This window comes from Typopeltis vanoorti, chromosome 1 (assembly GCF_054136105.1).
Source record: "Typopeltis vanoorti isolate ZY-2024b chromosome 1, IOZ_Tvanoo_1.0, whole genome shotgun sequence".
Taxonomy (NCBI): domain Eukaryota; kingdom Metazoa; phylum Arthropoda; class Arachnida; order Uropygi; family Thelyphonidae; genus Typopeltis; species Typopeltis vanoorti.
Window position 1 is genome coordinate 111,933,570 of NC_143549.1, and position 16,194 is coordinate 111,949,763.

The window sequence follows — 16,194 nt, forward strand, 5'->3', positions numbered from 1 at the left end:
TGATGGTGATCTCTGTCATCATGGCATCAAGGGATTCATTGCAAGAGATCACACTCTCTCAACACATACAGTATATATCTTGACTTAAATTCATTTGCTGTCTTTGTACTCACCACATTTTCAGGAAATAAATTCCAATCACACACCACTCTCCACACACAAAAACTTACTGCCTATCCTTTGATCATACCCTACTTATACAGTTTCCAGTAATGGCTTCTTATTCTCCCCTCTGTCCCGATCCATTCTATAAAAAATCCCATCCACATTAATCTGGTAATTACCCCACACCAACTAATATGTCTCTCCTCCTCCTATCCACTGTGCTCTGCAATTTACATTTCCACAATCTGTCCTCATACTCAATGTTTCAGAGAACTGCCTTAGTAAGTCATCTCTGAACCCTGTCAAACATCTCTTCATCCTTTTGAAAACCAGACATCGAAATCTGTATGGAGTAATTGATGTGCATTCTGATCAAAGCCTTGTAGAATGGAATCAGCATTGTTACTTTTACATGCCAGTGTTCTCTGCATCATTGCCATAATCCACTGTGTGTTGTCTTTACAATATGAGCAAAATATCTCTGAAATTTCAGATCCCTGTCCTCCATTATGGATAGGAATCTAATCAGATGGGGTTGGATATTAGACTAGTGCATTGGATTGAGATTGGCTATCTCATAGATATCAGCAAGTTGTGTATGGGGGAGCAATATCCCGGAAGAGGAAGGTCACTAGTGGTGTGTCTCGGGGGTCTGTGTTAGAGCCACTGCTGTTTAACCTGTTGTTAATGATATTGGGGAAGATTTGGATGGGGATATTTAGTTGTTTGCAGATGATGCAAAGTTGGGACGAATTATGATGAGAGGAGTAGAGCAGATGTTGTTGCATTACAAGCAGACTTGAATAGATTGAGTGCATGGCATGGGAGTGGGGATTCCAATTCAATATTATAAAATGAAAGGTTTTAAAATTTGGGAAACAAAGATGGAATGTAGAATTTATGCTTGTTGGGGAAAAAATGTTGGAGGTGGAGGAAATGAGAGATCTTGGGATGATGGTGGATAAAGATCTAAAATTTAGAGGACACATTGCCAAAATTGTGAGGACAACACAACAAATTCTGGGAATAATGTGAGGACGCTGACTTGGAGAAGTAAGGAGATTCTGGTTTCATTGTATAAAGCTCTGATTAGGCCATACATGGACTATTATGCACAGAAATGGTCACCTGGTTTGTTTTCAAAAGGACAGATATTGGAAAGGGTCCAGAGGTAACTGGCTAAGGTGATCTCTGGATATGATATGACAGAGATGTACAAGTTGGTAAGGGGTTGTTATAGGATCAATGTTGAGGAGGTTTTTCTTAACATGGTAGGAGATCAGGGAAGAACATGAGGTCATCCCTGGAAACTGTATAAGTAGAGTGTGAACAATGGAGTGAGAAACAGGTTTTTTGCATGCAGAGTTTTGAATAATTGGAATGCCTTGCTGTGAGTGTGGTGTTTGCAGAGAATTTTAATGTGTTTAAGATGTGGTATGATGAGCTGTGTGTATGACAAAGGGTCCTCCTAGATGAGTCTTTGACTCAATAATAATAATAATTACATCCAGATCTTTAATCTTCTCCACCTCCTCTAAGATATCCTCTGCTCCCAATTTTTGCTTCCAAAATTTTAAAAGCCACTTTCACATTCATGCAGTCTATTCAAGTACTCTTGCAAGGCTACAACAGTAATTCAACTCCTCATAACTCTCCTGAACTTTGCATCATCTTCAAACAACTGTATATTACCATTTGAGCCCTTTGCAATGTCATTTACATAAAACTAAAGCTGATCTCCAATTAATTACCAGCTTGTCATGTGGCAGTCTGTCAAATGCCTTTCTTCTTCTTCTTCTTTTCTGTTCCATCATCTATGTGGATGATGATGAGGCCGAATGAACTCTTTCCACTTCCGTCTGTCCCGGGAGAGTCCGAACAATTCTGTCCAGTTTGGTGTCGCTTGTTGTGATTTGGTTTTCAGGTCCTCTTTTATTTTGTCTATCCATCTAATTCTGGGCCATCCTTTGGATCTTTTACCTTCCATCGTTGTATTCAGGACTTTAGATGGTAGTCTTTCTGTTCCCATTGTAGTCACATGGCCAAACCATCGCAGTCTTCTTTGCCTTTGCAAAATCTAAATATACTACTGTGTATGTATCTCCCTTGTCCAATGCATTTATCACCTTGTTATAATCAGTAAGGGGATTATGGATCATCATTTAGCAAATCCATGCTATCCATCAAAGAGAATTCTGTTGCTCTCAACTCATTTCTGAATCCTGGTCTTCAGTATTCTCTCTAACACCCACAACTCTAGACGAGCAGACCGGACTATAATTCAAAGCTTTATTATTACTACTGCCTTAGTCGAGCAGAAAAAATTTGCCCTCTTTCCACTTCTTTGGAAATTGGGCCGGTAAAAGACTCCTGTTACAGAGTAATTTATAGCTGTTGGTAATTCTCTGGAACACTCCCTCACAACACATAGTAATATATCATGACATTCTACAGCCTTACTGACATCAAGTTTACTCAGTACTGTTGTCACTGATCAACATCATCCTTCCATAATCATTCATTCTTGTACTGGCCACATATTCAAAAACAACTCCCTAGGATTCCTTTTGGCCTCATTTGCTAATCAATTTAAAATCATTCACCACTCTCCATAAAATGAAAAATTCCATCTACTGGTATCCTGTACGACCCCTCTAAGAAGTTTGTTAGTCTCAATCATATTACTATTATTATTACTATTATTACGGGCAACTCCAGGGAGTCATTGGACCTCATCGAGGGAGGCCCCAAATCATATTCATCACAACTATTTGACATTCATACAGTATCTATCATACCTCGCTTTAAACTCATTCACTGTCACAGCATCCACCACAGACTCAGGGAGCGCATTCCACTCATTCACTACTCTAAAAGTAAAGAACCCAGCTCTAACACCTTTACTAACCACACTTTTGCCCAGTTTCCATGGATGTCCCCTAGTCCTCCCACAACCAGCCCTGTTCTCAAAAATATCTTCTGAATTAATTTTATAGAAACCCTTCAGTAATTTGAATGTCTCAATCATATCTCCCCTCCTCCACCTATCAACCAATTTTTGCAACCCACAAATCCTCAACCTGTTCTCATACGGTTCATTCCACAGACCTGCTATCATCTTGGTCACTCAAAATATCACTCCCCCTTTTTCTTTTTCTAGTATCTATAGGCCACAAACTCAATATTTCTTCATAATCTGTATTCCACAGTCCCAATATTATCTTTAAACACTCTTCTTTGCACACTCTCTCCACTATATCAGCATCACCATGGTAATACGAAAACTGTCAATTCTCAACTCCTACTCTCTACATTGAATGTACCCAGCTATTAAGCCACCACCAGTACGGATTCCATCGATGCTGATCGACAGGTGACCTGCTCTCATTTATCACCCATCTCTGGACATATGCCATGGAAAAATTTGGCAAATCCCAAGTAGTTGCATTTGATATCTCTAAAGCCTTTGACCTGGTCTGGCACAAAGGCTTACTAAGCAAACTTCCATCATTTGGACTGTCTCGAGACTTCTGCAGATGGATTGCCAGCTTCCTGTCTGGCCACATACTTTGTGTGATGGTAGATTGGTAGATGGCTCCCTATCCTCCCACCATCCAACTAATGCTGGGGTCCCACAAGGTTCAGTTCTCTCACCGACCCTCTTCCTTCTGACCTACTTCAATGACATACATCAATGACCTACTTCAGTTGACCTCCAACCCAATACACAGTTTTGCAGATGACAGCACATTCCACTCCTCCCTTTCATTTGATAAACCTTACCCTAAACAACTCACTTCAACCCACAGAACATCAACCACAACTTCCCTTAATTCAGACCTCCAAGGCATCCTCCGATGGGGCTCAGATAACCTCGTCAACTTCAATGCTAGTAAAACCCAGTTCTGTCATTTTCCACAAAAAAAGAACTATTTCCCCCCCCCCCCAGTATTATTTTTGATAACACTCAAATTTCCAGACAAGATGAAATCTCTCTTCTTGGAATTACCGTGACATCAAGCCTCTCCTGGCATAAACACATCACAACCATTGCATCCTCAGCTTCCAAAAAACTAGGCTTTATGTTTCTTGGCATTTATGTTACTAGGCATAGATTCACTCAAGACATTACTTCACTTCAAAACAGCTGTTAACCTTATACAAATCACAAATCTGCCCAGCTATCGAATACTGTTCTCACATTTGGAGTGGGGCTCCTAAAAGCCTCCCTTAAAATGCTTGACTCAATACAGAGGAGAGCAATTAGACTGATAAATGATCCATCTCTTACCAACTCACTCCCCCCCCCCACTTTCACATAGACGTTTAGTCTCTGCAATTTGTATATTCTATAAATATTTTCATGGAAAATGCTCATTTGAAACGGCATCAATAATTTCCCCACTCTGTACTAAAGCCATTGGAACACCTACAGCCACCACCCAACATCTCTTCACAGCACACCTTGAAATCCACAGAACAAGTTTCTTTTCCTCCTCCTTCATCCCTTCTACTGCTGAACTGTGGAACTTTGAAACACCGTGATGTACAGGGTGTTTCAAAAAGAATGTCCCAATTTGAAAATTGTATATCTCTGCAACCACAAACCACAAATGAATGTGACTTGTACCATGTGAACAGCCTTCACCGTTCACATGGTACAAGTCTAGTTATTCACATGGTACAAATATAATTATTTGAATTATATTTGTACAATGTCTCATTCACATGGTACAAATATAATTATTTGAAATCAGGTCATTCTTTTTGAAACAACCTGTATTTCCCATTTTTCCCAAGGAATACAATATACAGGCTTTTAAATCAAATGTCAACAAGTTTCTCCTTTCCCATCCCACTGCCCATATACAGTACTAAAGTACTATAGGTCGGCCAGCCAACCTCTTGTATATGGGCCCAGCATAAAAAAAATAAATAAATAAAAAATAAAAAAAACCTAGGAGACTAGACCTGCAGTCATTAGTCCAAATGATTATATTAACACCTTTTAATGAGACAGAATGACTTCCTTATCCGTAAACATGTTAATGTTTGTTTCAGCATTGCAATCATCCTTGTATTTGCATTCTCCCATATGGACCTTTACGACTTCATATTTACAAAAATTCCAAGATCCTTAGCCTGACCAGTTCTCTTCTAGCATAATCCCACCAATATAATGTGATATTGTATATCTCATTACTTATCTCAGACCTGGAAAGTGATCAGTTTGTAAGTATAGCAAATGTGCAGTATGGGAAGAAATTAGCAAATCAGGTCAAGAAAAACTGTAGAGAAGTGTTTGAAGATATTTAGCAAGTAGAAAGAAGAATGATTATGGAAAGATGATGTTAATAGTTGAAGATAATGGAATAGGAACTGCTGCAGAGGATATCATTGAGATATTAAGCGAACAATTTATTAGGGTGTTTCATCCTCATCAGGGTGAAATCATGAGAAGCTCAAGTGTAGAGGAAGTTGGAGAGAGTGGCTTAATTGTGGGCAAGCAGAATGTATATTATAATTAAATAAGATTGATGTCAATAAAACAATAAGATTTGATAACATATCACCTCGTATCTTAAGGAAATGTTCAAGGGAGTTGTCAGCAGCATCAGCATGCCTGTTTAATAAGAGTCTTACAACAGCACAGGTCCCAAGGAAGTGGAAAGAAGGTTGTTCCACTGCATAAAGGTTGCACAGTGTGGCTGTGGCTACAATTATAAGCTACTCTGTGTATCTGAAGTTTTGGTTCAGGTGGAGAGATTAATAAGAACTAGAATACAGAAATTAGTTGATAACAGCAGCATACTCTGTAATTATCAACATGGGTATGTTAAAGGGAGGTCATGTTTTACCAACTTACTTATGCAGTATAATAAGATAATGAATGTGTTAGACAAGGGAGATCCATATAGGTATATTTAGATTTTGAAAAATATTTTGATGGAGTATCACATGATAAGCTGTTAAATAAATTGAACTGGATGGGACTGGATAACAGACTAGTGAATTGGATCAGTGACTGGCAGTCAGATGGGTATCTGGGATGCTGCACCTCCATATTGTATATGGAGGTGCAGCATCCCAGAAGAGAAATGTCACTAGTGATGTGCTGTAGGGATCTGCATCAGGGGCATTGTTGTTCACAGGGCCGTGCCATGCAGATTGTGCCCCACACAAGGGCATTTGAAGATGAGGGGCACCATTTCACTACGGAAAATAATAAAAAATATATATATAAATTTTCTTATTCTTGAATTATATTGTATGATATAAATTACACAATTACAAATTATAGTTAATGCAATAAAAATGAAATTTAAAATCAGTCGAAATTATTATGAATTCTTAATAATCGAACAATATTTTTAACTTAATACATCACCAGTTTTATTATAATTTATTTGAAGTGAAACGTTATCAATATTACCAAAGATTTTATTTCACAGAGTAAGCATCAATTCAGTGAAAATTGTATAAATATTCTCGATTGTTTATTATATTTTTAGTGGAAATTATTAGTTTAAGACATTGAATTCATTCTTACGCTGTGCTTTGCCCTTTGTGGATGTGTGATTGTGATTGAAACAGTGACATTGTTCTGCAAATTTGGAAGATAAGAAACTATAACATAATTGATTTTTTTTCGACAGTAAGCATTTGGTAAGACTTTAAAATAAAAAGGGCGGTAAAATTTACCAGCCAAAATAAAAGATAACTATAAAGAAACAAATGTTACATGCGAAAATGAAACTATCCTGACTGGACTGTCTATAGAAGTTGCAGCAGAAGAAATATTGGATTCCAACTCAGCGAAACCCAAAACTTCAAATTTTCTTTAAATTTTAATGTTAATGATCCAGGTACTTGGCCAAATCATATAACTACCGAAGTTAGAGATTGTTTAGCTGAGCATTGCCTGCGTCAAGTAGTTAATAAAGAATTTCCCAAAGATGAACTGACACGTTTCCGAATACTATGATTGTAATGCATATTTATTTAACATTACCAATATCCGTAGCATCAGAGGAAAGAAGTTTTTCAAAACTGAAACTAATAAAAAATTATTTGCAGTCAACAATGTCTAAAGAGCATCTAATGGATTTATCAGTTATATCAATTGAAAATAATATTATGGATTCATCAGACATTAAAGATATTATTAAAAATTTTGTAACCTCTAAAGCGAGACAGATAAATATGTAAAATAAATCTACATTTATCCTAATTGTTATATAGTTAAAAGCATATCTCCAAATTATCTTTGTTATTTAATAGTATTTCTTTTTATATTAAAATAAAAGTAATTTTTGTTTATATATATATATATATATATTTATATATATATTCTGTTGTATTTATATATTAACGAAATACTCGTGGAAAGACTTAGACGTTGGTTATGCATTTTTTACTAAATAATTTAAGGAAATTACAACGTCAACTAGGATATACATTAAAATAAATTTTAATATACTTCAATATTTCGGCAACGTCACGTTGCCATTTTCAAGAAACTTAAGAACAAGACACATGCACGCAGGCACAACAAACAGTAAGTGAAAAAGAAGCAGGAAGCTATTATTTCTCCTAAAGTCCTGATGGTGCCCCCTACCGGGAAATGTTGGTATTCTTGGGCGATTGGGTTGAAGGTCTTCTGATGTAGGTTTCCCAAATTTGAGGCAGTCTCAATGCAGCCAAATTTGTTGAGGTTTGGATTGTTTCTTAGGGCTGAAGCTGATTCCAGACACACTGACACACAAACTGACACACTCAAACACACTGACATAATGGTCAGTTTTGATATCTCCTCCTTATTTACAAATGTCCCACTCAAAGAATTTTAGAGCTAATCCAAGCTAAATTTCTTCCCAATATCACAGCCCTATTTCGGTTCACAATGAACTCAGGATATTTTATTTGGCAAGGAAAATTCTACAAACAAATAGAGGGGACAGCCATGCTCCACTCTCCCCACCCTTGGCCAACTTTTATATGGAGACTTTTGAAGAGAAAGCCTTAAACTCTACCGCAAAAAAAAACAACCATTTGGCTTTGCTATGTTGATGATGTGTTTGCTATTTGGCCACATGCTCCGATGCATCCCTCTCCTTCCTAACACACTTAAACAACCAACACTCCAGAATCAAATTCACCCTGGAAGAAGAAAAAAACAACTGCCTTCCTTTCTTAGACACACTAGTCACCTGCCAGCCTGATGGAACCTTGGTTATCTCAGCCTATAGAAAACCCACCCATACAGGCAGATACATTCACCAACAATCTCACCACCCCTCCTCGCAACAATATGGAGTGTTTAAGACACTACACACCAGAGCTAAACTTATCTGTTCAAATGACAATGCCTTAACCACAGAACTAAACCACATTCTCAACACTTTCTCAGCCAATGGCTACCCCCCCCCCAAAAAAAAATCCAAAAAATATTGAAACCAGTAAAACACAGCCTCCCTCCCCCCCCCCCCCCTCACAACAAGGATTACTCTAAATCCATTACCATACCTTATATCCGAGGCACCTTGGAAAAAATTACAAAAATCCTAAAAAAAAACATGACTTAACTTCTTGTTATTGACCATATAAAAAATTGGCATCCCTTATCCGCTCTACTAAAGACCAACCCCCCCCCCCAGACCTACCTGGTGTATATCAGGTCCCTTGCAGCTGTAAGCTGTCCTACTTTGGCCAAACAGGCAGAACAGCAAATATCAGAATTTCAGAACACAAGGACTACACCCGGTTTCACCAATACAGCCACTCTGGTCTTGCTGACCATGTGCTGGATACCTGCCATAGAATACGGTGGAAGAAAGCTATGATAATACACCGTAGTAAATACAAATATGAAAGGCTTTTCATGGAATCAGCTTCAGCCCTAAGAAACAATCCAAACTTCAACAAATTTGGCTGCATGAGACTGCCTCAAATTTGGGAAACCTACATCAGAAGACCTTCAGCCCAAGAATACCAATATTTCCTGCTAGGGGGCATCATCAGGACTTTAGGAGAAATAATAGCTTCCTGCTTCTTTTTCACTTACTGTTTGTTGTGCCTGCGTGCATGTGTCTTGTTCTTAAGTTTCTTGAAAATGGCAACGTGACGCCGAAATATTGAAGTATATTAAAATTTATTTTAATGTATATCCTAGTTAACGTTGTAATTTCCTTATTAATGAATTTTAGTGATTATAATGTTCTACTATTGTTAAATAAAATTTATTTTTATGTACGCATATAAACTGTTTGGTACTTTTAACAAAGCAAAAGTTTTTGCAAAAATTTTTGATGGAAACTTATTTTTTGGGGGTGCTGAAAACTTTTTGCACAAGGGTGCCTCCTACCCATGGCACGGCACTGATCAACTTGTATATTAATGATATTGGGACTGGTTTAACTAGAATTATGCAACTCTTTGCAGATGATGTGAGTAGAAGAATTATGCAGTCAAGTACATGTTGTGGCTTTACAGTAGGACTTGAAGAGTATGAATTGTTCGGGGAAATGGAACCATTAGTTCAGTGATACAAAGTGTAAGGGTCTGAAATTTGGTACAATAATGGGATGTAAAGTATATGCTTAGTGGGGAAACTTTGAAGGAGATTGAGTGACCTGGGAGTGGTGGTGGTGCAAAGTAACTAAAGTTTGAGGACCACAGTGAACAGGTTGTGAAGGCAATGATGCAGAGGAACTTGGCATCTAGAAATAAAAAGGTTATGGTTCCAGAGGAGAATCACAAAGGTAGTAACTGGTCTTTGGAATGTGGGATATGAAGACAGATTGAGGGAATGTAATTTGCAAAGCCTCATGAACAGGAGAGAAGAGGAAATATAACTGAGACATGTAAGTTAGTGGTTGTTACCAGGTTAACATGGAAGAAATTTTTCATAGATTGGGAGATTGGGTGAAGTGGGTTGAACAAGAGGCCATCCCTAGAAACTATATGAGAAGGGTGTGAGGAGAAGGTTCTTTGTATAGAGAGTGGTTGATGGCTGAGTGTGTTGTGTATACAGACATTGAATGAGTTTAAGAACTGGTTGGATGACCTTTGTGTGTGACAGTGTGTGTGTGCTTCTGCAATGAGTCTGACTTCATGGAGATCTGATGTCAATAATGATCTGATAGCAATTTTCACATGCCTACAATTCTAGCCTGTTCAAATCATTCTTCAAGGTACTGCATACCAGCTGCATTCCTAATTACCCTGCCTATCTTTGCATCATCATCAGCAGCAAACAGCTGCCTGTCACCAGTTACATCCTTCCCAATGCCATTAATGTAAGATTGAATAACAGTGGATCAAGGACTGATCCTTGTGGTGCACCACTGGTCACCTTAAATCTTGCAGACTCGTATCATTCATATACCACTTTCTGATATCTGTCAGTCATCTATTATCCTATTTACACTAATATTTTATAATCCATTCCCATATTCTCCAATTTATGCAGCTGTTTTCCTCACTGTTATCCTGTCAAAAGCCTAAGCAAAGTCTAAAAGTATGTTGGTGTATCCATTTCCCTTGTCTAACTCAACCATAACATTATTATAAAATGTGATCAGGTTGCTGAAACATGACCTTACCTTAGTATATCTATGCTGTTCATCACAAAGTATAGATTCTCTATCAACACATTTCTGTATACAATTTCTTACCAACTTTTCCAAAATATTCACCACCATTCCAGAGATACTGATAGCTCAGGTTGGAAACATGAGTTTTTGCTCTATCCTTGTGCAGTGGGATTATTGTACTTTCTCTCCACTCCTGTGGAATCTTCCCTATTCTGATGTTCAAATTATATAGACTAGTAAAAAGAACAGCCAGTTCAGCTCTACACTCTTTTACCTTCGTACTGTTATTCCATTGGTCCTTATTGCCAAATTCTTATATAGTTTGTTCAAGAGCTCTAATACCTCTTACTCACACACCCAAGTTCCTTCATCCAGTTAAGAGATAGTAGCAAGCTTAATCTTGCATACAACAAATTGGTATTTTTTACCAAAACGAGTACTCATTAGTTCAATAGTATCTTCTGCATCTGTCACATGCCTAAATTCAGCAGAGTTATTCTTTCATACTCATTCTTTCTTTTAATTGCAACATAACAATAGAATTCTTTTGGGTTGTCTTTAGCTTGCAGAACCAGTTTCTTTTTATACTCAGACTTAGCTTTCCACACAGCGGTTACAAATCTTCTAGCCTGCTTCTTATAATTTTCATTGCTGATTTCATTTTTAATCCACACAGTATTACTTCCACATAATCTCCTTCTTAAGATTCTTGTTTGTAACATTACACATCCATTTTACTTTTACCCTATTCATTCTTCGAACTCTGGACATGTTCCCATGTTTCGTCATTTAAATATTTTTTAAATGCTTCCATGCCCCACTGATATCCTTTTCATCTAGCATATGATACCATGGGACAGAACCTAGTATACTTCTCAGATGGTCCCAATTTCCTTCTTTGTATTTCTGCACGTCACCTTTTCTGAATGGAGCATTCATAAATTTAACCACTTCCTGTAATCACTGTCACTAAATGGAGGCAGAATAGCCATGTCTTTAACTGAAACTTCCCCCAAGACACTATAATCAGATCTAACATTCTTTGACCTCAAGTTCCTTCTATCACATGCTGCTTGAGCAAGTTATCTTCCAACAGCTGTATAAATTTAGTTTTATTCTTCTTGTGAGATTTTACTGCTACCCAATCAATGTTTAGAAAATTAAATCACCCATGGTAATTACTTGTTTTGCACCCATCATATTATTTGGTAATGCATTTCATTGTCTAGCATCCAGTCATCTATATCTATAACAACAGTCCACTATGTATTTGATCTTGTAAGACTTCACCTCACACCAGATGGCTTTAAACTCGCCTTGCTGCCACATAGAAATTGTTACCAGAATTGTAGTCAAGCATATTTTACATGCTGCAATTAGAATTACCTTATATATATTGTGTAAGGAATTGTTTGCATTTTCTGCGATATAAATCACCGAGTTGATAAGTTCATTTAAGACATGAACAATGTCTCTGTCACAAAGTCATACCATTTTAGTGGAGATAAATGATAGTATATATTTCTCATTTATTATTTCAGTACTGTCATGCACTTTAGTTGTATGTCTTGGTGGCTGTACATATTATGACCAGTAAGGCAAAATTATAAAAGGAGGTAAGAGACCTGGAAGTGATAATTATCTGATCTGATCTGATCAGTAATTCTCTCTCACTGACTCACTTCTTCAACTGCTGTCTACATCACACAGACAGTATGTTTCAACTTTAGCAGATATATTTTAGCTTCTTCCAATGAACTCATATCCATCATTCCTCTGCTTTGCAATGTGCCTGTTAAAATCCAACTGAACTGACCCATCAAATATCTTTCATTCTATCTGTTTCTATTTCTTGAACAGAAATGTTCAAGATTGGTTCCTCACATATCTCCAAACAACTACATCTTCCAGCTTTTTAAGAAGAAATATCAGTAGTATCCTGTGTTCCACCCCCCCCCCCCCCCACCCCCCCCCCCCCCCACCCCCCCCCCCCCCCACCCCCCCCCCCCCCCACCCCCCCCCCCCCCCACCCCCCCCCCCCCCCACCCCCCCCCCCCCCCACCCCCCCCCCCCCCCACCCCCCCCCCCCCCCACCCCCCCCCCCCCCCACCCCCCCCCCCCCCCACCCCCCCCCCCCCCCACCCCCCCCCCCCCCCACCCCCCCCCCCCCCCACCCCCCCCCCCCCCCACCCCCCCCCCCCCCCACCCCCCCCCCCCCCCACCCCCCCCCCCCCCCACCCCCCCCCCCCCCCACCCCCCCCCCCCCCCACCCCCCCCCCCCCCCACCCCCCCCCCCCCCCACCCCCCCCCCCCCCCACCCCCCCCCCCCCCCACCCCCCCCCCCCCCCACCCCCCCCCCCCCCCACCCCCCCCCCCCCCCACCCCCCCCCCCCCCCACCCCCCCCCCCCCCCACCCCCCCCCCCCCCCACCCCCCCCCCCCCCCAATGACCAGTAAGGCAAAATTATAAAAGGAGGTAAGAGACCTGGAAGTGATAATTATCTGATCTGATCTGATCAGTAATTCTCTCTCACTGACTCACTTCTTCAACTGCTGTCTACATCACACAGACAGTATGTTTCAACTTTAGCAGATATATTTTAGCTTCTTCCAATGAACTCATATCCATCATTCCTCTGCTTTGCAATGTGCCTGTTAAAATCCAACTGAACTGACCCATCAAATATCTTTCATTCTATCTGTTTCTATTTCTTGAACAGAAATGTTCAAGATTGGTTCCTCACATATCTCCAAACAACTACATCTTCCAGCTTTTTAAGAAGAAATATCAGTAGTATCCTGTGTTCCAAAACTCTGCCTACATATGATACTAATGTGCTATAAGGATTTTCAACTTTTGTGGGCCTGGTTAGATGAGTGGTTAGCATATCCGCTCTCAAGCCAAAAGGCTGCGGGTTCAAATCCCACCTTGTGCATGGATGTTTGTTTATGAAGATACTAGTGGTGGTGGTGGTTGGTGGTAGATGGCATTGGTGTAGATGATGAAGGTAGTTGCGGCTGGTGGATTGGCAGAGGTTGTATAGTAGGTACCCTCCCTCGATGAATGTTTGGACTCCCTAAAGGTCTTATGTAATAATAATAATAATAATAACTTCTATGTGAGATTGATATATTAAAAAAAACTTCTAATCTAAGCAAAAAAAAGTGCTTTGTTGGCTGTTGTTAAAACTGGAAAAAAAAAGTTTGTAATAATGCTCACAGATTGAATTTACAAGCTTTTCACTCTTTTAATAAACTTAATTGCTTCATGCCGTAACATTAATGTGGCTGTCACTTTGTAATGAAATTCTTAAGTTATTATTTTTAGGAAAGAGTGAATTAAATATGAGGGTGGTCTGAAAAGTTCTCTACCTAACAATGAAAAAACAAATTTATAATTTCAAAATTATTTTTATTTTTTAACATAATCTACCTTAAGACTAATACATTTATTCCATCGATGCTCCATTGCCGCTATCTCGTCCCTGTAGTGGATCTCAGTAAGATCTGCAAAATACCCCCTCTACAGCTGCAATCATCTCTTGATTCAAAGAAAAACGCTGACCAGCAAGGAAGAGTTTTAGTTTTGGGAAGAGATAGAAGTCAGAGGGAGCCAAATCTGGGGAATAGGGTGTATGTTCCAACAATTCGTAGTACAGATCCCTTAATTTTCCCATTGCCAAAACACCTTTGTAGGCAGGTGCATTGTCCTGATGAAAGATGATTTTCTTCTTCTGCAAACCGGGTCTTTTCTGACGAGTTTTTTTCATCTAGTCTGGTTAAAGATTGGAATAATATTACCCGGTTATTGTTTTACCCTTTTCAAGATAATTAATAAACAAAATGCTTTTAGCATCCCAAAACACCAATGCCATGATCTTTCCTGTTGATGGAACCGACTTTGTCTTCTTTGGCACTGAATAACTGGCTTCTGTCCACTGCTTTGACTGCTGTTTGGATTCTGGTGTGTAATGGTGAATCCAAGTCTTATCCATAGTAATAAATCAACACACAAAATCAGTTTTATTCTTGTTAAAATGCTCCAAACACTGCTCAGAGATTTTCATCCAAGTTTGTTTTTGATCTGCTGTGAGCAAGCGCAGCACCCATCTTGCGCAAAGCTTTTTCCTTTGCAATTCTTCATGCAAAATATATCCTACACGTTCTTTTGAAATGTCTATAGGCTCAGCAATTTCATGCACTTTGACTTGCCAGTCATCCAGTACCATATTGTGCACTTGATCAATGATTTCTGATGTTGCTACACTTTTTGGACGTCCTTCACGTGGATCATCTTCAAGGCTGCTAAGGCCATGTTTAAACTCGGCAGCCCATTTTTTAATTGTCAAAAACAAAGGAGAAGAGTACCCATAAACTTTTATGAAATTCGAATGAATTTCTTTGGGCATTAAACCTTCTTTTACAAAGAATTTTATAACCATACGATACTTAATTTTATCTATTTCAAGGGATATAGACAACACTTTTGCTTCAGACAGCTGTATAAAACAAACTACTTGATAGAATGACTTGCAATTTCACATGGATGCTTATGACAGATGTACCAACTTAGAAAAAAAAAAAAATCTTGCTGATAGTGTTGCCATCTATGGTCGAGGCTGAGAACTTTTCAGACCACCCTCGTACTTATTTTAAAAATGATAAAAGACTACTTTCATTGTAATATATTAGTTTTCAATTTGCTACTGTATTCCATTTTATAGTTATGGACCATGTACTGTGAACATATGGTTGCTTTGAACCCACCTGGAAGTGAGCAAAATCAGATGTATTCTCTGACACTGAATGATTTTTGGGCTAAAGTGACACCTGGCATCTTGCAACTTGTTTGTCACTCAAAAGTGGTAAGTATTCACTAAAACATTATACATAAATTATCAACAAATTAATATTCCATTTTTCTTCTCTAAGTTCATATTGCAAGATATTTTAATGAATATTTGTTAGCAGACTGAGATAAGACTGTGAAAGTTGTTCCATGTGAAGTATTTATGATATTCAGTAAACTTAATGTTAATAACAATTGAGGAATGGATTCCATCACATATATCATCAAACTGTGCCTTAAACATATTCACCATTTCTGTGCTCACTACACTTTCAGTGTATTCACCACTCACCAGTTACTCCCAATGCAAAGAACCTGCTTCTCACTCTCCTGTTCACACCCTCCTTATACAACTTCCAGGGATGGCTTGTACTTCTGTTCTTTCCTTCCTCTACTCTATAAATATCTCCTCCACATTAATTTGGTAACAATCCCTTACTAACTTATGTCTTAATCATATCCCCCTCTCCTTCTTCCATTTGCAAGGCTATGCAAGTTGCATTCCCTCAATCTCTCTTCATATCTTCCATTCCATAGATCTGACTTAGTAAACCATCTCTGGACCCTCTCCAATACATCCTCATTTCATTGAAAACCAGGTGACCAAATATGTGCACAGTAATCCATATGTGGTCTGATCAAGCCT

The 16,194-nt window shown here is 38.8% G+C and overlaps 1 protein-coding gene across 1 annotated transcript in view; it reads left to right on the forward strand.

The window, feature by feature from the left end:
- unc79 (UNC-79 domain-containing protein) overlaps window positions 1–16,194 on the forward strand; it is a 1,277,183-nt gene that overhangs the window by 1,162,253 nt on the left and 98,736 nt on the right. Inside the window, exon 52 of the mRNA XM_090395893.1 lies at window positions 15,424–15,564. Coding sequence (XP_090252019.1) covers window positions 15,424–15,564 — 141 coding nt within the window. The remainder of the gene's footprint in view (window positions 1–15,423; window positions 15,565–16,194) is intronic.